Raw genomic sequence first — 26,268 nt, forward strand, 5'->3', positions numbered from 1 at the left:
AGGGCTCCTGCTGGGTTTTAAAACAAATGCAAAAACAAACAAACAAATCCTGACTCAGACGTCCGGACCCTGGACCATCACTCACACAGACGGCCACTGTAGGCCCTGCTTTGGACCTGGGACATCTTTCCCATTTAGGGCGAGCCCGGAGTGAGGACAAACTTCAGGTTTCCCTTATTTGCCTCGAAAGGGCAAGGAAGACACCGACCCCGAAGAACTCATTCAGCATCTTCAGGAATAATGAGAAGCGGTGGAAATTATAGCCCATCACTGTGGATAAATCTTCCCTTAAAACAACAACAAGACTAAGACATTTCTTCATAGAAAGGGGCAACATTATTTTTTAGAAATCAAATGAAAGTAAATCACAGTGGGGAGCCTCTCAAATCAGCCATCTAAAGGGGGAGGAATCTGGCCTCCCAATTCCTTTTATGCGTGTTTACATGAAAAGTAAAGCCAGGAGCCTGGCTGTGTGTTTCCCTGGCAAGGAAGTCGAATGGCTGGAGGTTGTCACTCATGTATTTTAGCCTCCCATCCACCTCGGTTAGGCTTTAACTACCGACAGGCAAAAAATAGAGACACCTGTGTGGCAAGCAGACTTTTAAAAATATTGATTGGCCTAGAATACCAGAGGAGAATGTTTTCTAAAGCCAAGAGTGTGTGAATACGGAAGTAAGTTGGCCTAAACAAAGCTAGGGCAACATCAACAAAAGCCTCCCAACGTACTATAGTCTGGGAACCTTTGTGTCAGAAGCAACTTTAGTTATTCAGACAGGGAGGCGCTAAGAACACAGCCCTACAGGTCTGCTGCAGACCATGTCTGTGAAGGTGGCTGTGGCTTGCGCTGCTCATCGTGTTTAGCAGGAAAGCGGTGGTTTGGCATCGGGGAGGTCCTGTGCGAGAACAGAAGTATCCAGAGTTGACATTACTAAATAAAAACTACTGGGCGAAAGGTAGGAGGGAGAAAAGATCAGGGCATTAGACTCTTGCGTTACATAATAAATAATTTCCCACTGGGAGAGGGGCCCAGGTGGGTATGGCATGGAGGCGGAAAATCATGGCACCCAGACATCGTGTCCTCACCAAGATCAGGACGTGGCATCTCTGTCTGTTTCGATGTCAGTCTATGACCGTGTCAGATACATTGGGAAAGGTTCTTACGCTTTTTATTTATTATTTATTATTATTATTATTTTTTTGGTAAAAAAATATAAAGTAGGGAAATACAAGGGAGGCGATTTTATGAATGGCCTGGGAGCGGCAAAGTGGAGGAAAAAAAGGCACCTGGAGGGTGTGGTTTAACTAACTTTGCGTTTTGCCGGGCGGTGTTTTCACTTCCAGCGATGGCTGATAAATGAAGGCGTTCGACATCACTGATAAATACGATACTATCCAGGGCCTACCAGACAGCCAGGCCGCTTCGGCTGGGCTAAAACTCCCCACCCATGGCATCCGCTTGGGGAGGGGGAGGCGAGCAATTTTTGTTTTTTCTTCTTAGTAACATTATCTGCCAGAGAAACAATGAAGTGTGGAAAAGTACTATTTAGAGTGTGTGTGTCTACATATGCTTCCCAAACGCTAGCTGTTACCTTCTGGGAGCCTTCTCTTCCTACAAATGGACATGGAGATCTCCTCTAAATTTCAGTGGATTTTTAAAAGCTGATCTTGCAGGCTGAAAACAATGGCACCTACTTTAGTTTTTCGCGTCGTGGAGCCCGAAGCATCCATGCGCTTTTTCCGCTAGGTTGGCAGAGAAGACCTTCAGGCAAGGGGGATAGTTACCAGCACAGAGGTTAGACTTTGCTAGCTTTCTTCTCTAGCACAGTCTTTTTTCTTTAAAAAGGAAACTAAACAGAAGTCAGGGGCAGGGTGTCGTCCAAGGCCGCAAATAATAATAATAATACATTTTTAATGTACGGTTCGCGCATAAATTTCATGTTGTGACTACACTGGTAGGTACGCATTGCTGGGCCTTCCAAAACGTGGGGTATCCCACTCATGGCTCCAACTCACGAGTGGGCTCAGTTCTGTAAGTGGAATGAAAGGAATTTGAACACTATTTAGACAAGGACTCAGATGCAGTGGAAAGGGAAAGCTAGATTTCCTTACACGATTTCTCTCGTTTTCTAATTTGGAGACTTATTTCTGCTAAGGGCACTTCGGTAGAACTTGGGGTTTCTTTGTTAAACACACACACACACACACACACGCGTGCATTCGCATTTGCCACTCTTAGCACTCTGCAAAGTTTTTAGTAAGGGTGATCTCTAAAACTGCCCTTCACTAAGGAGTTAACCTTCTTTTAAAACCAGCCACCCAAACCCCATTCTGCCAGCGCCTCTCTGCTTTCTAACGTTGGGGGCCAAACCCCGCTTATGATACTGAGCAGCCCTGTGGAGTCCTAACAAAATGCTTAAGGGTGGCTTATTTTGAGAATGTGTTTGCCTAAAAGCTTTCCTCTGAGGCCGAGCGTCTTGCATAAATGGTATCTCCATTTCTGCCTCTTCAGGGGGAAACTGCGTATCTCCTCGTTGGGAATCAGAGAGAAAAAAAAAAAAAAAAAACGAAAAAACAAACAAACAAAAATCTCCAAAGCAGAGAACAGCTAGCTAAGTTCAGCACACCGAAGAAGGGCATGTACCATGAAGACTTTAGTTAAGCAACATTAAGTGTGGATTCAGGAGTTCAATCCAAACTGGCACCTAAAGGGAAGGTCTAAATGCAGTGGGTATAGTGTCTTCGCGTTCTGTGAAAAAGAGGAAGGAAGACAAGATGATCGACTGGTCAGAGCTCACCCCCGCCAAGCGCAACCTGTTTTCTGCAAAATAAGGCCTCCGTTCAGAGTTGCAGTATTATCTTAAAAAACAAAACAAAACAAAACAAAAAACCCCCCAAAAGCCCGAAAAGAAAATAAAACAGAAGTCATCATGTTTGGCTATATTTTGCAAACAGGGTTGGCTTTGTCTAACATTCTTTTAGCATTCTCTGGGAGGTTGATTAGGAGTGCAAACTGCACGGATTTGTAACATTAGTTGCATGAATTTGTGTCATTTTAAAATAGGTCAGTGCTGTTAGGGAAGGTGGCTGGACTGACTTTCTCAGTCATCTTTTTAAGTTAGCCTCCTGACACAGCCTCTTTGGGGGCAAATACCCATCAATTAAAGCACAGCCTTTATTCGACCAAGGCATTACTTTCTGCTCGCTTGTATTTCTGGAGTTAAGGTGATTGGAAATCACTGCCAGCTCGCCTAAGTGGAGAAGCCCTCTGCTAAATATTCACAGTGAAGTATGATTTAATAACACAGTTCAAATCCAGAGATGTACTTGGGGTTATGTAAGTAAGGGGGAGGGGGGTTCTTGTTCCTATTTAAGACAAATGACCTTCCAAATTACAAACAAACAAACAAACAAAAAAACCCCCCAAAACCAAAAACCAACAAACAATTTGATTTGTCCAAAGTGTTGATGTTAAGTCGTGGCAGGCCTTGCTAACAAGAAAATCATAGTGTGTAAAGGGAAGAAGGGAAAAATACTCAATTTTAGCGAAAAGGCAAGAATTGTTTATCTTTACCATTAAATGCATATGTGTCCAAGCCCCGTCTGCCAGGCCCATTTCTTTCTAGATGGGCTTGCTGTTGGACCAGAAGCTCAGGGCAATGCTGAGAAGGCCCTACTCTCTCTGGTTGGGATTTTCGTTTGTTTGTTTTCACCAGAGGGCAATGATGTCTCAACTCACTTGAAAACTGGAAACTTGTGGGGAAGGGCATTTTGAGAGGTCATAATTTACATTTATATTAAATATTGCTAATTATTCAAAGGGACTGTCCCCCCCCCCTTCCCCCAGCCTCACAGAATAGCCTATGTTTCACCCTGAATGATTGCCTCCCTACTCCTCCATTAATCCTTCCTCTGGAGAAAAGGATGCATTTTACACTTCTAATGCGGTTTTGGGCCCAGTTAAACTGCACACTAAGAAGCTGAGCACAGAATCAAAAAAAAAAATGCAGTTTATTATTGTAGATTATTCTTTCTCTCGATATAACCAGAATTGAAAATGAAAGAAAAGCACATAGGAACATCACGCGTGGTTAGTTAGTAACTCAAGATATAAAACAATTTTGCACAGCAAAATATGTAAAAGAAAAGTAACTGACAAGATTTTTTTATATTTATTGTGGTAAGATTTACTTTTCATTTTTTTTTTTTTAAAGACAGGATGTCAGTCCCTGAAAAGAACATTTACTGATTATTGCCTTTAAAACTGTGGATTTTTTTTTTTAAGTTACAGAAAATCCAGTTCTGCACCACAATACAACTGTAAAAAAATCTGCATCGTCTTAAAACTGTGCAGTAATGCCATTTTTATAACTGCATAAATTGTATTAGCGTTCTAAACAGTTTTGCAAATTCTTTTTGTATTATATGCTTGCAGGTTATATCTTAGTGCAATTCAGTCCCAAATACTTTAAATTTGAAAAAAAAACATACATTTTGAATGTAAAATACCCCTACAGATATAAACAGGGGTGTTTCCCCTTTAATACTTTGGTTTTCAATACAGTCAGTGGTATAGCAAAGACTACACATACCCAACTTATATTTTAAGTTGCGAGCACATGCTTGTATAAGCTACTTTTTTTAAACAGTCCCCTTGCAAACTCTACCCCCCTTAACATCACAACAGTAAACAATTTAGTGCATCAATCTTTAAAAAAATCTACAGCTAAACAGACCTAACTCTTTCAAATTTATCTATAACATTCCTTTATCTGTAGCATACATTTTAACTGGGCTAACAGATTATAAAAACTAGAATTAAATTATATACTAGAAACCCATAGCATTCCACATTTGACAATGACCAAAAGCCAAAAAGAAAAAAAAAAAAATAATAAAAATAAAACAAACCAAAAATCACGGGGCAGAATTCTTTTTTTTTTTTTCTTTTTTAAAAATAAATTTTAGACTGCTTTCTGCAACAGCACAATTTTAGTCCCCAAAGTGGGGTGTCATTCTTATTAAAAAGGAAACATGAAGAGTTCTTTACTGTTAGATTTTTAACCCATTCTGGCATCTTTGACAAGGAATGCCTTCAGTGCATTTCCAATGGGAGGCTGAAGTTCTGAGTAACTCAAAGCAGTTTGGGGGATGCAAACTTTCATGGGAAGAAGGCTCTAGGGTGGCACTTTGTTCTGAACTCAAAAAAGTCATGAGGCAATAAAACAAAAGTATGAATACCATGCCATAAGTCTTCGAACGTCCATTTCCAAGCCAAAAGGAAAAAAAAAAAAGAAAAAAAAATAATTATACCATACATGTCCAGCATGCAGGCTTTTTTTTATTAATATAATGTCTCTTTTCCATAAAGTCTTTGAAACAGTTATAGTTCATTGTTGCTAAGACAAAGTAGCAAGCGTAATAATGCATGAGATGAGAATGAGTTTTTTAATGGCAGACTAAACTCTCAGATTTGGCATGATAAGGCCAAAACTCACAAGTCACACCCAGAAGGTTGATGCGGGCTTGATTGTGGCAGGTTCATGAGGATTTTTTTCTCTCTCTCTAGTTTAGCATAACAATGCTAAAAAAACCCGATGGAACTCAGCGCGCTGCGTCTATAACATTTCACATTTTTTTTTTTCCTTTGCAAGCTCAATCTCACATATGAAGAACTCAGGAGGAGGAAAAAAAAACTTAGCCTTTTTTTTTTTTTCTTTTTCTTTTTTTCTTTTATCTCTGAGGAGATGGGTGGAAGGAGCGTGAGGGTGGAGGTCGGGGGGAAAAAGGGCAACAACACAGCAAGCTCCAAAAAAGTAAAATTAAAAACAAAAAAAAATCCAAAGTAAAACACACACACACACAGAAAATGAACACCAGCTCATGAACTGAAAAAGAAGAAGAAGAAAAAAAAAAAAACCCCACAAAAACAAAACCTGTGAATGATGCCAGCTTCAAAGGTGAGCATGACGAACTCTGCTGAGATCTTTGAACATGGTGGGGGGGGTGGGGGTGCGGTTTGTAAATAAAAACAAGCTAGCAAGTTATGGAGAATTTCAGATTGGCAATCCATGAGCCAGACATCCACTCCCTCCCCATTAAAAAACAGCCACCACCACCGCCAACTGGGAGCAGGCTGTGTGTGTGTGTGTGTGTGTGTGTGTGTGTGCGTGTGTGTGTGTGTGTGTGTGTGTGTGTGCAGGGGCACGGGGCCTATCTCGGCAGGGGAGGGGGCGAGGTGGCGGCGAGCACGGCTCTGGAAGTAGCAAGCCCACACCCGAGTCGGACCCCCACGGAGCACTTATCAAGGTGGCTAGCTGGGATCGCGTGTCAGACTCACATGAAAAACTCGGGAGAGGACGGGTTGTCGCTGCTCGAGCCGTTTTCTCGGAAGCCGCTGCTCACCAACTTCTCGTATTTCTCCTTGTACGCGTCCCTCTCGCGCACCAGCCTGGAGATCTCCTGCTTGAGGTGGTCGACCTGCTGCAGCAGCTGATTCTTCTCGGACTCCAGGACGTGTCTCTGCTGCACCCTCTTGAAGCGGCAGGACTGGGCATAGCCGCGGTTTTTCAGGGTCCGCCTCTTCTGCTTCAGCCGGATCACCTCCTCCTTGCTGACCCCGCGCAGCTGCCGGTTCAGCTCGCGCACCGACATGGTCACCAGCTGCTCGTCGGAGAAGCGGTCGTCGAAGTGCAGGCCGCCCGCGGCGTGGTGCGGGTGCAGGGCGCCCCCCGCCCCCGCCGCGCCCCCGCCGCCGCCGCCGCCGCCGCCGCCGCCTCCGCCGCCGCCTCCGCCGCCGCCCCCGGCGCTGGCCGGGCCACCGCCGCCCGCGCCGCCCGCGCCACCGGCCGAGGCGGACGCGCTGCCCGCGGCGCCGGGCGCGCCGGCCGTCGGGTGGTGGTGGTGGCCGTGGCCGGCGGCGTGGTGGTGGTGGTGGTGGTGGTAATGCGGGCCCGCGCCGCTCTGCGCGGCGGCCGCGGCGATCACGGCGGACACCACGGCGGCGGCGGGGCCCATCTCCTCGCCGCTGCCGCCCAGGGAGGCGCCGGCGCCGCCGGCCCCGGCCGCCGAGGCCAGCTGCTGCGCCCCGCGCGCGTAGCCATCGAAGCCGCCCTGGAGCTGGTGGCTGTTGCTGATGAGCGCCTCGACCGCGTCCTCGGGGCTGAAGCCCAGCGCCTCGGGGTTCAGCTGCTGCGGGTAGCCGGTCATCCAGTAGTAGTCTTCCAGGTGCGCCTTCTGCTCGCTGCCCGAGCCCGGGCTGGGCGCCGAGAAGCTGGGGGAAGGGGGCACCGAGCTGCACGGCGTGCTCATGGGGGTGGAGGACAGCGAGCCCCCGGCGATGAGACGGCCGCACTGGCTGATGATGCGGTCGGTCTCCACCGGTTCCTTTTTCACTTCAAACTTCATCAGATCGAAGTCATTAACATATTCCATGGCCAGGGGACTGGTGGGCAGGTCGGAGTTGCTCATTGCCAGTTCTGATGCCATTCTCCTGCCGCCGCCGCCGCCGCCGCCGCCGCCGCTCCGCCAGATGGGCTGCAGGAGAGGGGCCAGCGGGCTGTGCTGGGTGGCCAGCGGGTGAGCCAGCTTGCCGGGCTGGGGCGCTTCTAGCTCGCGCGGCGGTGGCTGGCCCGAAAGCTCCGAGCGCGCACACACCCCCCGCCCTGCCCGCGCCCCCCGCGCCCGCCCTCCCTCCCCCCTGCTCACGCCAATGTGCTCGCTCGCTCGCCCCGGCCCCTCCTCGCCTGCTCGCCTCCGTGCGTGCCGAGCCGGCGGCTTCAGGCTCGGGAAGGTCCTCCGCGGGCTGCGGTGGCGGCGGCGGCGGCGGCGGCGAAGCCGGAGGAGCCCGGCCGGGTGCGCGGCGTCCCCCGCTCGCCGCTCCGCTGCGCGCTTTGCATAAGGAGGGCTCGCCTCGCCGGCCCGGGCTGCAGGCGGGGCGCGCGCGGCGGCCGCTCGGGGCTGGAGGCGCGGCGGGCGGCTGTCCGGCGGCGCGGGCCTTGGCACGGGGGAGTTAACACTTCATGCTTCTCGCCTTCTCTTCTGCCTGCTCTTTTTATTTTTTTTTTTCCTTTCCTCTCTCTCCCTCGCGCGCTCTCTCCGTGCAAAGTGCAAGACAGAGGTGCAGCCCGGCTGGAGGAAAGGGAGGGGGGGGAGTTTAGTTCTTTCTTGCCTTTTTTTTTTTTTTTAAAGCAAAATAGCGAAGTCCTGGGGAAAGGCGAGGCAGAGAGCAAAAGGGGGGAGGCCGAGCCGACGAGCAGCCCGAGCCACAGCTCGAAGATGAAAAAAGATTTTAAAGCCTCTGATCCAGCAAGAAGAGTTTAAAGCAATTGCTGAGTTTTATAGCACGTGTGACGTCAGGTCCAAATGGGAAATTGACTGGTACTCCAGGCCAATGGGAGGCGGCGAGAGCGGCCGCGATTAGCATAATAGATAGAAACAAGGAAACTTTTCGGAGCTGTCAATCAGGGCCCAATCAGCTGACTGTCAGCTGGGACAGGCTGGCTTAACCCTTTGCGCGCCGCAGCCTCCCAGGGAGGGAGCGAAGCCTGGCGCAAAGTTTGGCGCAAGAGGGGAAGGAGTAGTCCCGAGGGGCTTCGGGAACCCGGGAGGACCGTTTGCTTTACTTCGGAGCGCGAGAGAGGCCTGCCTTCCGGAGCGCCGGCTTGCCCTCCCCTCGCTCTGCCGGGGGATTGGCCTGTCTCCCCTCCCCGGGAGCCCCCATCCTCGGGACTGCGAATTCGCTCGGCATCTTTTCCTCTTTGCTCCACCTTTGGCACCCAGGTGTCTGCTCCGGGGATCTTCCTTCCCCGAGCCGTTGGCTGTGCCCGGAGCTCAAACTTGGCCCTTCGAACCAAAGAGCGCAAACTCTTTGTCCCTCTTCCCGGGGCCCGCGCGCTCGGGGGCGCAAGGGTGCTGGGGGCTCAGGGTCCCGACTGCGCGCAGGACGCCACTTCTCCGCGTGCAGCCCGAGTGGTTCCGAGTCCGCGCGGGGAGAAAGCCCGTTTTGTCGCCCTCTTTGAAGGAAGGGAGATAAGTTGTTCGGGGGCCATTACGCGCGGGCACTGGCTGCCCGCTGGCGTCGCGTACCCTAGGATGGGGGGAGCGAACGCCTACGCGAGTTAACTCCGCAGAAGCTCAGAGCCTGGTCAGCCGGGCTCTGCCCTTGGGCTTCCACCTCTGGCCCGAGTTCGGTCTTAGAGATTCATATTTGTCTCTCTGTCTCTGTCTCTGTCTCTCTCTGTCTCACCCCACCTCCCCCATAGACACACGCACACTCACGCACACGCTCACCCACCCCCATATGAAATCTGACTCCTGTTTATCAGGGTCCCGCGCGCCCTTTGCACTTTCACGTTTCACTGAATTATTTCAGACTTGGCGCTGGAGAGAAGCAAGGGGTGTTTGTACGTGGGGGTAAACAACACCCCAGCCTTCCCCAACTCCCCTCGAAGGGTTAAATTTTAAACCGCGGTTTCTCGACCAGCCCGGAAACCCACAGTGGGGGTGGGGTGGGGTGGGGGGCTGCCTCTCCCCCTCCCCGTTGCAGATGCTAATAACTGTTCAGTTTTCTAGATGGATTCATTTAAAGCTTATGCAAAAAAAAAAAAAAAAAAAAAAAAAAGAAAAGAAAGAAAGAAAAAGTAAAGAAAGAAAAAGAAGAGAAAAGAAAGAACCAACAACTGTTTCTAAGATTTTAAAGCGATAGGCAAGTCGGAGAAACCGAGATTTATTTGGGGGAAAGCAAGCGTGCGCCAAGCCGACCCAGCTTTTGGAAGACCAGCCCGCCTACTTGGATGTTGAGACTGTTGATTCCTCCAATTAATGAAATGCATTTGGTGTTAATCATATTTATTTTACTTTATGGGAGGGGGAGACGCTAGGAGGGCGCACTTAAAAAAAAAAAAAAAATTCTGAAAAGCCTGCAAAAGAATCCAAGAGTGAAAACTATTGTTGGATTTTTACCTCAACAGCGCCACCTTTCGGCAAAGGTCAGTTGAAATTGATCCCTGTCCAGTTTTGTTGATGAAGTGCAAAGAAGCTGGTTTTCCAAGGTGGGAGGGGGACTGAGGCACAGAGAATCAGTTTGACTGTAGAGCGAGAACCCGACCTTGTAGGAAAGGGGCTAAGGAGAGTGTTGGCAGGTGCGGGAGTCATTTTTTTCCCCCCAGTGTCCCCCTCGACTGTCAACAAAGAGGCCAGAAGACACAGAAGCCTTCCGAGTGTGGCTTTGCAGAGACTTTTGCAAATGACTCCCATGTAACAGGGCCCCAAACCCTTTAAAAGTGCCCAGGATGGATTTTCAACGGGCTTTATGGCAATATCAATAGAATTAAAGTTACTTGTAATTCGGTGATAAATGAGATGTCTCTAGTAAGTATGATTAAGTGCAGTGCTATAAACTTGTTTATCTGAAAAGTAATTCTCAGAAAACCTGACTTCTGACACTTAGTCATATATTAAGCTAGCTTCTTGAACGTTGCACTTCAGAACTGCTCTCACCCACCCCACGGCATACTTGACTATTTATAATGAGACCTTAGGTGTCACTCATTGGCTTCTTACACCAGATTAGACTTGTGTTAATTTCTTTGAAGCTGGCAGCCTTCAGCTCCAGCACACCCAGAATCCCTAATGAGAGACTCCCCAAAGGGTTTGTAGGCACATCATAACCCTAAGAGGCCAGTGCCATTGGTGTTTTCCAGAAAAGCGCTTTTTTCCTTTTCATTATCGCTGCAGAGAAGCTGTTTATAAGGATAGTTTTGGTTTTATGGGAGCACTTTGTAGGGATGGAATGAAGTATGTCTATTACCAGTTGGGAAGAAAGAGTGAAACTATGTCAATATTTATGCAACCTAACAGAATTCCTTTGCTTTCCTCCTCTCAAACCGTATTTTACCTAGTAATGAAGTGAAGAGATTATAGCTTATGCATTCAGAGGAAAATCCACTGCTTAAATTACATAAACATATTCTATCTTTTAGCATGGTCCATAGTGATAGTTTTCTATGCCTTTTTTTCTCACTAGCCACAAAAATCTGAAGTTTATATATTTCGTGGAAAATGAATATAAGTGTATTTATTGACGCATTTTTTTGTTTGTGATAATTTTTTTTTATCCTTTTGCATCACATTTTCATTAAAAGCTGTAAGATAGGATCCCTGCCTCTCATGAAAGTGTTTTTGGCCAGGAACACTGAAACTGCTACGTTTATAAATAAACAACCTTTATAAACAAAGTTTGCTAATGACGAAGACCATGGGATACAGATTCATGGCCGTGCACCTAATTGTTGCAATTATATATCATTTCTAGAAATTAAATGCCCATGTTTGGGCAGCTAAATGTATTATTATCTGCACATTTTTTATGGTTTATTTTCGTACGCTCCTGTCAAGCTATGGTATTTTTCTTTCTCTTATTGCAGTCTTTTAGTCTCCCATTTTCTCTTGAAAAAAAAAAAAAGAGGATTAGAATTATTTTTCAGATGGGAAGCAGTGGTGCTTTTAGAACTGAATTCTCATTTTTGTCCTTTTTGCTTTATTAGCTAGTGATTCACAGGGGTGTCTAAACATTTACAGTTCTCTGTTAGCGGCGTTTCTTTTGTAACAATTGAGCTCTCTCATTTTAATTAGTACTATTCAGATTTTTGATTCTCTATAATTACAGCAAGGCCACATTTCTTTAGACTTCTTTGGGAACATTGTTTCACTTCTTCCAAGCTAGTCTAATCCAAATACAATATGAACTGTGTTTTCTTACTGCTTAATATCCCCTTGCTATATATACTCTAGTAATCTCTGTAGAACAATATAGAGTAATTTAGAAACCATGCGTTTGTCATTATTGACCAATTCAAACCAGTAGTATTAAAGTTTCTGAAAGCAGTGAATATTTATAGAAGAATGTGGAGGGGGAGGGTATGGGTCGAATCCTGTAGAGGATGATTGCAAAACTACATACATAGGAACTTCATGAAAAAAGAAAGGAAAAAAAAAAAAAAAACTTGTTCATGTCCAAATTACAATGATCCAACGCCAAAAGTAACATATTTCTCTTGACTGTGAGTTATAGCAACTCAGGTATATCATGTCAAAATCAGACATATGTAATCTAAAAAGAACAAGATGTATCAAGGGCAGCGTCTGAACTCTTTGTTTACCCAGAAACTGATTTTACGGTGCAGAACTAACGAGTGTCCACTCATTTCACCAGGAAAGCAACTAACTTGATTTGAGGAAAGAGTTGCTCAGAGTAACTGAATGGTGTAAGACATATAGTGTTCTTAGGTCTCGTGTTAGATAAATCCTTTTAACAGTCTTTAGTTAGCTGTGTAAGTAAATCACAAATCACTGTGAGCAGATCCATGGAAGAAAATTAATAGAATCAGACGAGATAATCTGATAAGGGTAAAATTGCTGAGAAAACAGTCTTGCCTCATATTGGAGAATGTGAAACACCAGTCTGATTACTAGGAGTCGTTATGAATAGGTGAATTATGTGCTAAATAATCATCAGAGTAATTCAGCATTTATTAATTCTTTTCTCTTTAAGCAATTCACAGTTGTAAGTTAAAGCCGCTCTCTCTTTGAAGACACATCTTTTATAATTTTTATTAGAGGTAATTTATTATTTGCATTACCTGTATTTACTTCATAATTGAACATTTTGCATTCAAATTTATGTAATGCATTATGCTTGAGAATATATTTCTGCCTGATTAGCATAAATAGTCACTTACCTCGTGAATTACTAACAAAGTTTATCTTAAAATATAGGTTTTTTTATTAAGTGGAACACAAACATATGTACAATAAATTCTGATTTTCCGGTGCAGTTAGAGAACAACTCATTTGGTTTCGGGGAAGCCAGGCTGCAAAGGAGGAGAGCAATCATGAGGAGGAGGCAAAATATAGACAAGGGAGATGCGCGGGTCTCTTTCTAGGGGGTGTCATTCAGCAGGGGGTGGGGGGTGCGTCTGCGGGGGAGGACAGGGGGAGGCACTGGAGAGGCTAGGCTCTTCACGCACTGGACTGCTTGCTAGAGGATCTAGACAAGCGAGGCCGTGGGTCCTGAAAGAACCCGTAACGAGGTGTCATCCCCGCCTTGGGAAGAACCACGGAAGGGAAGTGACGTGGCATTGGCCGTTGGTGGGTTTTGTTTATTTTGTCTGTTCGGTCTCCCCAGAACACAACACACCTCCTTTATGAAAACATTTGTTCTTTTTGCACAAGAGATGTGAAAAACCCAGCCGTGTCTTCAAGTGAGAATTCCCGGGACGAGCTCCCCAAATATACTCCCTTTCTTCACCGGGAAAAAAAGATGCCCAGGATGGCCTGGCAGACAGGAGGCTTTGGACAGACTTTCGCGCACACATGAACCCCTGATCGAAAAGGCTTCTTTTGGTTTTTAGGCAGCAGATAGAGAGATACAGCATGATGAGGTCTCTTTCTCTACCCCTGCCATTCCAAATCAACAGATTTCCATGACTTCCTTTTGTTTTTTTTTTTGTTTTTTTTTCAGGGCATAGCCATCTCCTTAGATTTCTCACCTCCCACCCCCGCCTCCCAGTTAGGACCTTCTGAGATTTACCCCTCCCTTGCGATCTTACTCACAGCTTAGACTGATGAGGGAATACATCTCAAAAGCATTCAACCCTTCAAAGATGTTTCTTGTGCTGAAATCAGAACTGATAAAAAAAAAAAAAAAAAAAAGGAATGAAAAAAAAAAGGGGGGACCTGATATTGGGACAGTGTTTATTCAGGCTGTGCCTTTTATACGCTGTAACTCAGAGGACAGGCTGTTGGGGGTGGTAGCTCTGTGAAGTTTGGGTCCCTCTTCCTCCTACCCCTGGGGATGGAGGGATTCGAAGGTCCCTTTCCAGACACGTTTAGCACTCACTGCACCTAGGAAACCGAAAGTTCTGGAAAACAGAGACCAAACTTAAATACTTGTGTGATTGCCAGGAACGTGGTGATGTAGATGATTTCTGAATTCGTGTGTTTCTGAATTTGTTTGGCTGCCCGAGCAAAGGGATCCCCTGTGGCCCTGTTTTTACCTTTGACTTCTTGTTGCATAATGGGTTATGCTGAGCTTTCTCTCCTGCTGTTCTGTTCGCAGGAAATGCCAAATATGCCCCGTGACACCTCACGGCATCGTCCCTCCATCATGATAGTGTTCCTGATCAGACAAAGAGGTGGGGGCAGCCAAATACAAATCAAATCCCAATGTATAGATCTTACGTTCGTATTTCTTTCTGGTCGGTTCGCAACAGTGATCCATGCTTTTAGCCAAATATCAACATTTAAACAAGGCAGTAATAGGAGGATATCAAACAAAAGAAACCACTAATTCCTTATCCACCCCAAGCCCCTGATCCTGGCCTCAGGTGCTACTGCCTCGAACGATGGGGGTCCATGAGCGTATTTCCACGGCATGGAATCAGCTCCAACAGAGTTCCTCAGCTCGTGCTGTTAGCAACACGTGCACCTCGACAATCTCGAAAAGCAGCTGGGGTGTTCTTCTCTGCTTTGGCAGAATTCACCTAATAGCATCTCAGACCTGGGGAGGTTTACGCATCTGACCTCAACACCCTCCGTCCGACCAGTGCATGATCAGAATTGGCCTCACAACACTCAGGGCCGTGAGTCAGCAGGCAAGACTGATTTACACACAGCAGACACCATGCCTCAGGCCCATCAGACTATTAGGGGCCCGGGAAAACACCTTCCTGTCTTTTAAAGTCAGACGAAAAGAAATGAATGTAATCGAGCATGCATTATATCTGTCATTATGCCAACACGGTCATAAAGTAATACTTAATTTTGTGTATGGAAGAAAGGGGTCTATGGAACGCAAAGTGCCTAGCGCCCACAGAAGTCCAAGTGTGGCCCAACAGCATGCACTTGATCACCTCTAGTGACGGGGCACTCACTACCTCTCACTTTCACCCTCCACCCTGTCCATCTATTTTTTCCACAGGTCTGGAGATTGTTAGGACAGCTTTCCATTTGTTTGTCTCGTATGAAGTTAGCCTCTTTGTCTATACCTGAGTCCTGGTTTCATACCCTCCAAGGTCCTGTATAATGAGTCCTCACATCCCCCAGGGGCTCTGAGGAAAGGAAGACCACCAATAGGACATCCTCTCCCTGCCTTTTGGTTTTCACTGTAAACACAGTCAGTGCCTTTAGCATTTCCACCTACGCCTCAATGTCAAGTGCCCCTGCCTCCTGGTTGCTGACTGCCAGACGGGGCCACCTGGTTGCTCCCCTGTCTGCGGGCTCAGGTCCTAGAACTAAACCCAGATCCCCAGGTGTGAGCCTCTCATCACAGAGCAAGCACCGCCCTCCACCTCCGTGAGCCGCGGTCTGTCTGCTCCCCATGCAGACCGTAATTTCACCAGCCTCTCTGGCAGACACAGAACACCGGTGACTCATTGCGCGGCCCCAGGGTCTTTTCCTCCCACACTACCCCATCTTCCATTTGTGTGCTTATGTTTTTGAACCCGAGCACAGGAACAGAGAACAATCCCAGTAGACTGTGTCTCCTTAGACTCAGCCCATTCCCTGCTTGTCTAAATCTCTTTGGATCCAGAATGTGCCATTGACTAGTTTGAATTTGCTTCCCAGCCTTGGGCCAGCTCCAAATGAAACTGATGTGCTTTTTACATGACTTAACCTCTCTGCAGCTGGTCCCACCTCTGCAAAGTGGGATATTGTCAGGGTTACAGGGAGAAGTGTCTCCCGCCACATGAGGCCACAGATGGTCCACCAATGGTTGGTGCTCTTGTACATTTCTTACTATCCCCGCCCCCCCCCCCCCACCGACTTGTGGGTAGCAACAGCGGAAGGGACAAAGCCCTGTGGTACCCCAGGAGAGACTATCCTCCCCAACCTCAATCACTATGCAAACCGACCTAACGGATGAGTCAGGTCCCCTCGCGGATGTTGTAAGTCAAATGGGTCTACGACGGCACACATCACCCGGACACGGCAAATCGAAACCAAAAGGAGATGTCACCTCACACCTGTTAGGATGGCCTTTATCAAAAAGACAAACGGTAACGAGTGTTGGTGGCGATGTGGAGAAGAGGAACCCTTGTGCGCTGCTGGTGGCACTGGAAATTCGTAGAGTCGCTGTGAAAAACAGCAGGGAGGTTTTTCGAAAAATTAAAACTAAAACTACCATACGGAATTTACCCCCAAGTCCCAAGGAAATGACTTCAGCATCTCAAAGAGATACCTGTGTTCTCATATTCACTGCAGAATTATTCCATTAGCCGGGATATGGAAACAACCTAAGTGTCCACTGACAGGTGAATGGATAAAAAAATGTAATATAGATATATATATAATATATATATATATCTATATTACATTATAATATATAATATATATATTACATTATAATATATAATATATAATATATATAATATATATATATTACATTATATATATGTTATATATATATATATTATATATATATATTATATATATTATATATTACCACCATAATGGAATATTATTCAGCCTTAAAGGAGAAGGAAATCCTGCCATTTGCAAAGACATGGATGAAACTGGAGGACATTATGCTTAGTGAAATAAGCCAGACGCAGAAAGACAAATACTGTGTGATCTCACTTCTATGTAGAATCTAAAAAAAGTCTCACTCATAGAAGCAGAGAATCGAATGGTGGTTACCAGGGGCTGGGGGTGGGGGAAATGGGGAGATGTTGACCAAAAGGTACAAAGTTCCAGATACGCAGGATAGATACCATCTGGAGATCAACTGAATGATACAGTGACTATAGTTAGTAACAATGTATTGTCTATTGTTTGCTAAGAGAGTAGATTTTAAGTTCTTGACAGAAACACACACAGACACACACACAGAAAATAGTAACCATGATTACAGTCATAGTAACCATTTCAAAAATATATACATACACCAAAATATCACACTGTGCATCTTAAATATATACAATGTCTATTTGTCGGTTATATCCCAATAAAGCTGATAAAACCCTTATTTGGTAATCGGGGAAACTGCAAATGAAATTACTCCATCCGGGTGTCCTACACGATTCCTTCTAATCAATTCTAAAATAACTTTATTTGTCATGGTATAGACAAAGTTCTCTGTCAAAGAGGACAGATTATTTAGATAATTGTCTAATGTTTCAGCTGCCCTGATCTTCATAAGCCGTTGCCCTGTCAAAATATAGAGTAGTTGCCCAAAGTTGGGACCTCAGAGACTAATAAAAAATAGATATAAACCTAGAGAAACTAAGCAGAAGAATCCCGTGTACGTGTAAAAGCTTTTTTGAGATCTGTTCTTTCCTCCCTGGCTTTTCTCTTTAGATCGCTGACTTTCCTGCCATTTCCTGATGCCAGTTTTGAAGCCAGGAGGCCCCAAGGCGTTTTCTTGAACAGAAGAGTTCACAATTTCCAGTGTCCACCTTTGAGCTGCAACCAGTTCCCCCTGGCCTCTTCTTAAAAGGACCTGAAAGAGCAGGCTTTTGCAGAATCTGCCTTTCCCGACTCCCATCTCATCCTCAAACCTGGGAAGGAGAGCAGGAGGGGCCCATGAGTTATTTATGACCTGCTGTCTGCGGTATATGTCCCGTCTGAGAGCTTGGTATTGGCTGTTCGAGTAGACCCAGCCCAGGAGCATCAGGACTCTGGAGGTATGGCCGGAACTCTTCAGGTCAGTGTCCCTGACTGTGGACTTCAGGCTCTGCAAAGAGCGGCTGGTCAGGACGAGTGGAGTGATGCGGGTACTGGCAGACTGGGGTGGGGGCACGTGGGCTGGCCTGGAGACAGCCTGCTGATTCACCCTCTGACCTCAGCCAAGCGTTTCGCTGTCTTCCTCCAACTCATTTTTCGGGCTGCAAACGGACTGGGCCGCGTGAAGAGGTTAACAAAAATTCTGGATCGCACGGAGCGAATGTTCTCAGCCCTCTGAGGTTGACTATAGGGTCAGTAAACCATCCGCAAAGACAAAAGCTGACCTGCTGGACTGTTGCAGAGCCCTGATGGGTCACAATGACAAAGCCAGATTGTCTTCGGGGTCGACGTGGCCGAGCCAGGCTGGCAGGGTCGGCATGGCGGGGCCACGCGCCCCTGCCTCTCCAGGCCAGGGGATGCTGTGGTTTGTAGTTAACAACGTTGAAAGCCTTTGGAGGCAGGGCAGGGAGGGAGTAAAGCAGGGATTTCTGAGCGTGGCTAGGGAAGGAGACACATTCAGGAGACGCTGTGCTTTGGCACCAGGCCAACACAGGTGTGAATCCTGCTCTGTCCCAGGGGTGACGCCTGAACAAGTCAGTTGACCTCTCGGCCTTCGTTCGCCCCTTGGATCAAAGGTGGGGACAGTCTTGTGATCACGGTGAGCGTGTGCACCAAGTCATCGCCAGGTATCCACCTGCCCCCCCCCCCCCCCCCCCGGTACGTGCTCACAGAACTCCCTCTTCCCGAAATGGCAAGGTATCTGCTGACATTCTCCACACACCATTTCCACGTAAGGGCCTTGTGGGTGCCAGGGGGTCAGGAACCATTTCCCTCCTTCTGGCTTATGCTCCTGCCTTAAAGCTGCGGTCACCCCTGCCCTGCGTGTGGCTCCTCTCCCTCTCCCCCTCTGTCGAGCCTTTGCACAACGTCGCTCGCCTGGATCTCCACCCATCCCCATCTTCCTTGCCCTCTGTCCGGTCTCCTGGCTAATTCTGACTCTCCGTGACATCCTGGGTTTCTCTTAAAAAGCCTCCCCTGCATCCTCGTGCCCACCAGCCCCCAGGGCAGGCTGGGCGCCTGGTCTGCGCTTACTGCCTTGGAGTTCTGTGGTACCACGTGAGTTCCCCGCGGACCCTCTGAGCCCCTTGAAGCCAGGACAGCGCCTCTCACCCCTCCTTTGCCTACTACAGTGCTTGGTGCACAGAAGGTGCTCAATTAATGTTTATTAACTGAAAGTCACTGATAAACACTCGGATCCCTCCCCACTTTTTTCTTTCTTTCTTTTTTTTTTAAGTTCTCATGCATACAATGTCCTGCCAAGTGTCCCAGAAAACCTGACTTTGGTGGGGGCAGGGTGGCTGGCTGTTCTGTTGCAACATGACTGCTCTTACGCTCACTGCTCACTTAGCCCAATCGGCCCATCCCTCAATTACCAGGATGCTTATCTCGTTCACTAATTAGCCTGCGTCTTCCCGAGATGGCACCGGGTAGAGAACGTGGCTGCGGTTCACGGGCCCTGGAACCAAAGTGGAAATCGGTAACTCTTGCCGGGATGGAATTCTGGATGAGCGGAGGGCGGTGATTAAATCCGCGGGTGTGAGCACGGTGGGGTGTCTGTATCCCAGCACGGACTGCCGTCACCGAAGACAGCCCTGTTCCAGCTTTAAGTCACAGCTGCCTCCTCAGGGCTCCAGGCGCATGGACAATATTTTGTAATCTTCCAATAAGAAGGCCAGCCCTCCTCCATTTATTTCCACATGCCCAGATCTTGCTCAGTCCTCAAGGCACACCTCCGTGTCCGAGGTTGCACATGAAGCTCTGAGCGTAGTGACTGGCATCTAATAAGCGTTTAATAAAGCTTAGTTGTTAATGCAGGGTGACTGCCTCCAAAAGTGTCATTCCTGGGTCCCTGTAGCTGTAGCTTGACCTCTCTTCTAGAACCTTGTGTGGCTTTAGAGTGGTCAGGCATGGGGGTTCTGCTCCTCACTTGTTGTGTGATCTCCGAGGGGCACTTTGTGTGCCCTCTGAGTCTCAGTATATAGTGTTGTGCCAATTAGCTCTCTTTGCAGTTGTCGGTGAAAACACCTCCACCTAAATGGGCTTAAATGAAAAGGAAGCTTACCGACTCACGTGACCAACAGGTGTAGGAACAGAACTGGCTGCAGGCCTGGCTGGGGGCAGGAGCCCTGTGATGTCACGGGAACTGGCTTCCATCCCTCCGTTGTCCCTGCATCCTACTGCGTGGACTCCAGACCAGGGCTCTCCACGGAAGCTTGATGGTTGTAGCAGGGTCCGGTTCTCCGGATGGAATCGGTCTGGGTCATTGGATTGTCCACCCACCCCTGAACCAGTGCCTGGAGCAAAGGGATGAACTATGCTTATTGACTCAGACTCAGACTCAGAAATGGGGTGGGCAGGGCCCTGGGGAATTCTCCGAGCCGCTCTGAGGGTGATGGAGAAGCTGTGCCTCATGGCGACGGCATGGAGCCTGCCTTCAAATCATGGCATTACAAGTGGCCAACACACACTTGCTACTCACCCAGTTTTAACTCGCTGCATCACCCCAACAGCCCCGTAGGATATGTGCTGCTGCTATTTCCATGCGACAGAGGAGCGAGCTAAGGGAGATTTTCCAAGGTGAGCGTGCAAGGATTCATATCAAGGCATGGCTGCAAAGGCCACACTCCTGACCATTCCCTTTTATTATCTACTGTAAGAGAGAGACACACAAGGCAGACAAATAGACAAGAGAAATATATACTATACTCTATGATACTATCATGTAGCATAGTGATACCATGGCATTATATAATACAGAATAGAATTGCATATCATCATATCATTGTATCGTATCATTTCATATCATATCATGACAGATGTTGGTAAGGGGTCCATCTTCGTGTCCATCCTGAGGACATGCATCACCCGTGTGGAGCCTTGGAGGTGTTGCATGAGTGTTGGCCAGGTGACCGAATGCACCATTTTACATGTATAGTGTGAATCCTTTGATCGGAGAACACTGTTTTTTTCATGACAACATTATTACGTTCCTGTGTTTCTTTTCGTTACAGAACAAAGGACTCAAAGGAAGAAGTCTGAGGAGAGATTGGTTGAGCTAAAATTTCTAGACCTAGAGCTCTCTGGCTTCCAGGGGTGGTGGGTGTTGAAAGACACCAGGCTGAACCTGTGTCCCTAAGACTTACAGGACACTTCAGCTGGAAAAGATCTAAGGAATTCCTGGGTCTTTTGGGTAGAGAACATGGCTGGGAACCACCGGCCCTGGAACAGAGGTGGAAAAGGAGATAAGCAAGCGGCAAATGTAAACGTTACAGAGCTGTGCCATTTAATCATTCCCCCTTGTTAAAACGATGCGTGTGACACTTCTGAAATTTTCAGAACTATCTTCAAACTGGTGTTTGCTACACACGAATAAGCATCGGTCTGTTTGCAGGGTCTTGTGTTTGAGTGTGAAAGTGCACAAGGTGGCCTGCACAGTGAAGATTTTGTGTTTTATGTGGCGAGGAAGCATATCCCCTCCCCTGGCCTTCTCGCAGCACGGACATGAAGGCAAATATATACCCTTGGGTTTCCTCACTTCTCTCCTGCCTTCCACCTACTAGCCTAGGATCATGTGAAGCATTTAATCAAAACATAAAAGCAATTATAAAAATGCCCCTGAAATTACGTTCACATCTGCAATCGGACTTGCTAATATCTCACCTCCCTGCACCGTCCCGGTGTCATTTGATTTCAGTTCGTTAAGGTGACTAAGAGTCTAGTCATTGATATAACGCCCACCAACTGCATTGTAATTTACTGTCAGAAAGATCTGTTTCCAGAAACTCCCAGCAACAAATGCAGCTGCAGTGCCGGTCCTGCCTGGCCATTGCACAAGTCCGTGCGCTTTCTTTGTACTGGAATCGCTTCCCGACCTTGAGCACCGACAGGAGATTGCTGTCCGTTTTCGGTGTCACAGGGAGGAAAGGGCTGGTTGAACGTTATACAATGGAGCAGCTGGATTTCTAAAAGCTAGCGCTCCCGTTGCCCACGGTCTTGCCCTCCCCAACCCAACAACATTGGCATCATTTGGTAGTAATGGAATGGTGATGATAATGACGCAACAACTACCAGAACCACTTCACAGGAAATGCAGAGGATGAAATGAAGCATGAACACCAGACTTTTTGTTTGTTTTTGGTCCTAATTTGGTTCCTTGGGACTCCTCTTTCTAGGAGTATGGGGCCTGTGAGGTTAATGCACTTGACAATTATGGGCTCATCGCCATCACCAGCTTTTCTTCTAGGAGGCCACCCCTGAATGGGTTTCAGCCTCCCTTGTTGCTGGTGGTGATTCAGGCCAGGGGGACTCATCGGGCTAGATGGAAAGAGTAACTTGGGCAAGGAGGTGGGGGAACTGAACAAAAGGCTTGGCATTTGCTTTCTCTAGACAATCTCATAATAGACTGGAAGAAGGAAAGTTTTCTTTCATTGGTCCCCAGCCCCACCCTTGGGTGTCATCCTACGAAGGGTAGACTTTTCAGAAACTGTCTTGGAATAGTAGAGATCCTCAAGTTACCCCCAAGTATCTAGACATGTGCCTTACTGATGCATGAAGACTCCTCTTAGGCTTCTGAATCCCTGGATTTTGATGAATAAACAAATATCAAAGTAGGTCAGATGACTTTGAGTTCCCTCCAAGCCTGAGTCTTGAAGGGCAGTGACCAGTTGATTCATTACTGTGATTACTAAGTGTTAGGTCTGCACTTATTGAAAGCTTGTTGGATATCAGGCTTTGTGGTAGTTGGGTGGATAAAGGATAAAATCCTGTGACTCATCCACATATCATCCCATATGCCTGTCTATCCATCCATCTATCCATCCATCAGTTTCTCCATCTTTCTGTCCATTTACCCATCCATCCATGCATCCATCCATGCATGCATCTATCCATCCATCCATCCATCCATCCATCCATCTGTTTATCCATCTTTCTGTCCATTTACCCATCCATCCATGCATCCATCCATGCATGCATGCATGCATCCATCCATCCATTTTTGTATACAGATCCATAATTTTTAGTAGTCCCAGGGCACATGTGAAAGTACAATGAGGCAACAGTACCTTTTTGAACTTCTTTGCACTACCTACTGGGCACAAACATATCTTTGCCAATTAGACATAACAAGAACACCAACCTCGTAGAATATACGTGGAACAGCCTATTGGTGACAAAGAACCTATGTTACTTTTCTACTGCTTTAAGAAAGGAACTTGAGAATCTGAACAGAAAAGCAAACTCGTTGTGGATATGCCCCCCACTCCCAGCACTCAGTACATTTTGTGGTTTTGTTTCCCAGAAGTGAAGATCTCGTGGAGTATTATTATTTTTTTCCCTCACTGGTATCTCCAGATCTCTAGGAGACTCTACTACATATGGAATGCACTGTGATTATTCGGTTTCAGCTGAGGGAGAATAAAATTCCTCCTAGCATCTTCATCGAGTTTCTTCCAGGCTTCATGGTGACAGAACACCTCACAGACAGAAGCCCATGTCAAGAAACTCATTCTTCCTAGTCTCCCTGTTGTTCTGTGAGAACCAACCAATCTGAATGGACTCGAATAGCCTCTCGAAAGTTTAAAGGTGTGTCTGGGGCAGTCCAGTTTAGGGACCAAAGAGCTCTCCTGAAACAGTGAGTGTGCCATATGATGAATGCTCCCCTCATTCCGCACTGTGCTGATCTTCAGCTCTTGGAAATAAAAATCTAGGGGCGCCTGTGGCTCAGTCGGTTAAACATAGGACTCTTGGTTTGGGATCAGGTCATGACCTCGTGGTTTGTGAGTTCGAGCTCCCACATCGGGCTTGGCACTGTTAGCACAGAGCCTTGTTGGGATTCCTCTCCCTCTCTCTGTCTGCCTCTTTCTCTCTAAACAAATAAAGAAATAAACTTACAAAAAAAAAAAAAAGAAACAAATCTAACTGAACCTAATACCTACAAATACAGTGATATATTCTCAGGGCAAGTGCCCTTTTGGCAAAACTCCTGTCTATATAGATTTTGCCCCAGTTCCTATGTTAGGCACTCAGAAGTGGGGAAGAGAAAGGCTTTCTGAAGCAACGAAAAGGCAGGAGGAGAGATATGGGGATAAATACGGCTGGGACTTCCAACTGTGCTCATGTTTGCATCTTATAGGAACAGAGAATAGAGACACGGTGATGGGGGTGAGGAAGCAACACCTGGGGTGAGGGCACTGTGCTTTCAAGCTCACTGGTATGACGTTATGTGGCCATCTAACCTTACGTAGCTTAACGACATAATTGCAATGACAGTATATTCAGAGACAAGGCTTTTCTCAGTCTCGAAAGGAGGAAGTACTTACACCTCGTCTTGGCAAACGCTTGAGGACAGGATGTTTGCGGGAGCCATCTTGGCTCTCCAGGCTCCTCCGTAGAATGTCAGAGCCGTCTGAGGACCACAGAACTGCCCTCCCAGATGTCTACACATGTGTCTGTATTTTTTTCCAAAGCTCTTTCCACTGCAAAGCATGTGGCAGTGGGCCACACAGTGCCTGGGACACGGCAGCCACAAGTCACACATGGTCTTCCTTCCATCTTGGGAGCCCTCGGGAGGTGTCGATATACTTGCTCGAGTATCGTCTCTGTGGCACAAAGACTTGGATTCAATAAAACCAGCCACCAGCATGTACTTTTTCCTTATAGCTAATCACTCTTTTGCACATGGCTTTGGGATTCGCGCTGGGAGAGGAAAAGTCTTGCCCAAGCCATGATGGCGCTGGCGGGCAGGCCCAGGACCCGATCCTGGCTCTCCCGAGGACATCGCCTCCCTTCCTTATCCTGGCGGAGACCTGGTTTCCTTAGACATGAGCCGGGCTCCCCACGACTCTGGGAGGCCCCGTTACTCTCAAGACCTGTGAGGAGCCTGCCATCTACGCTCACTCAACAGACACGGCTTTAGCTATTATTACTAATCCTCAGCTTACGGAGAGAATTCATAGAAATGTGTGACTTGGCTTGTTTTGCTTCTGAGAACCGGAGGTTAATGCTCGTTCTTTGGAGGAAGTTCTGTGGCTGAGAAAGAGAGAGAAAGAAAATCATATACCAAAGTGACCTTTTCCCCCAACTGTTGTGCCGCGCACAAAACTAATTAGCCGGGTTCTAATTGGGTTGAAGTCTGAGAGTAACGGGAAAAGTCACTCTGTGAGGACGACACAGACCGCAGGCTTCCCTGTTTATCCTGTCTCGGTGACTTCTGCATTAAATTTGTTCAGTTTTCTGGTCCCAAGCTGGTTTTCTTTTCTTTTCTTTTCTTTTCTTTTTTTTTCAGATGGGATGGCTTGGCTGTTCCTTCGCGGCCTCCAAGCCAGCAACCAGGAAATCGGGAGGGGCCCCGGGGATGGCAAGGGGGACCACAGCTTGGGTTCTCCCTTGACGCACCCATCCTGGCTTAAATCGCAGGTCCCCGGTAGGTCAACCGTGCCAGGCCACCTGCCAAGGAGGTGGGCGCAGCAGCGCCTGGGAAAGAAGGAAGTAGGTGAGGCAGAAGGCTGGGCACGGAGGGGCTGCGGGGGCGGGCTGCGGGGCCAGGAGCCTGGGCTCGGAGACCAGCATGTGGCGAACACCCTCCCACACCAGGAGCCAGATGACTGAGCACTGCGGGGGCGGGGCGCAGAGTGTGGGGAGCCGGGCGCAGGCTTGGGAAACAAAACCCACCTCCCCACTGCCTCCCCTGATGGGAAGCCAGGGTCAGCGGAGGGGTCTGTGGAGGGCATGGAGACTGCCAAACCACTTGGCTTTGGGATGATTGGCCTTGAGGTCTAACCTAAGCCTTGTGAAATCCCGAGAGAGTGACCCCAGGTCTTCAACTTCTGGGGCAGACTTCAGATGATGTCTGACTATAAGAAAAGGAAGGAATGATCGAGAGCACTTATTTTCCTTTCCCATACTCCCGGCGCATGGTTTATCGGGCGCCCCGTAAGAGGCCACTCGCGTCTCCATAACGCGCCCCCCCCTCCTAAGGAGCGGATGCCCCCCACACTGTGAATACTTCTTTGACAGTTTGCCATCGACTATCTGCCTTCTTCATATACTTGTGAGCTCTTTGAGGGCAGGGGTGGGGTCTTATCTTCCTATCTCCAGATGCCCTGTGGTAGCAAGTTGCTTTGCTTCCTGAACAAAGGGATGGACGGATAAAAAGTCCGTGACTCTGGAAATTAGATATTGCTGTGAATATGAGTGTGTTTCTTGGGTGGCCCCTCGGGCTGGAGGGAATGTCTTTGTCTCAGGACCCAACGAGGTCACTCGGCTTCTGCTCTGGCCTTGAACACCCTTGTAGAATCGTAGCCTGTTTATTATTTCACAGCAGACTTAAAACCAGCCTCACATGCTCCCTACCCCCTAAATGACAGGAGACTTGGATATCTTATGTTAATGAATTATGTGTTCCTGGATCATTTTCTTTCTTTCTTTCTTTCTTTCTTTCTTTCTTTCTTTCTTTCTTTCTCTCTCTCTTTTTCTTTCTTTCTTTCT

General features: G+C 47.4%; 1 protein-coding gene across 1 annotated transcript; it reads right to left on the bottom strand.

The window, feature by feature from the left end:
* Window positions 1–3,989: 3,989 nt before the first annotated feature.
* Window positions 3,990–7,679, bottom strand: MAF (MAF bZIP transcription factor). The gene has a single exon (XM_042919795.1). It carries the CDS (start codon window positions 7,483–7,485, stop codon window positions 6,334–6,336), a length of 1,152 nt encoding a protein of 383 aa, XP_042775729.1. The 5' UTR covers window positions 7,486–7,679; the 3' UTR covers window positions 3,990–6,333.
* Between the last annotated feature and the right edge of the window lie 18,589 nt (window positions 7,680–26,268).

This window comes from Panthera leo, chromosome E2 (assembly GCF_018350215.1).
Source record: "Panthera leo isolate Ple1 chromosome E2, P.leo_Ple1_pat1.1, whole genome shotgun sequence".
NCBI lineage: Eukaryota > Metazoa > Chordata > Mammalia > Carnivora > Felidae > Panthera > Panthera leo.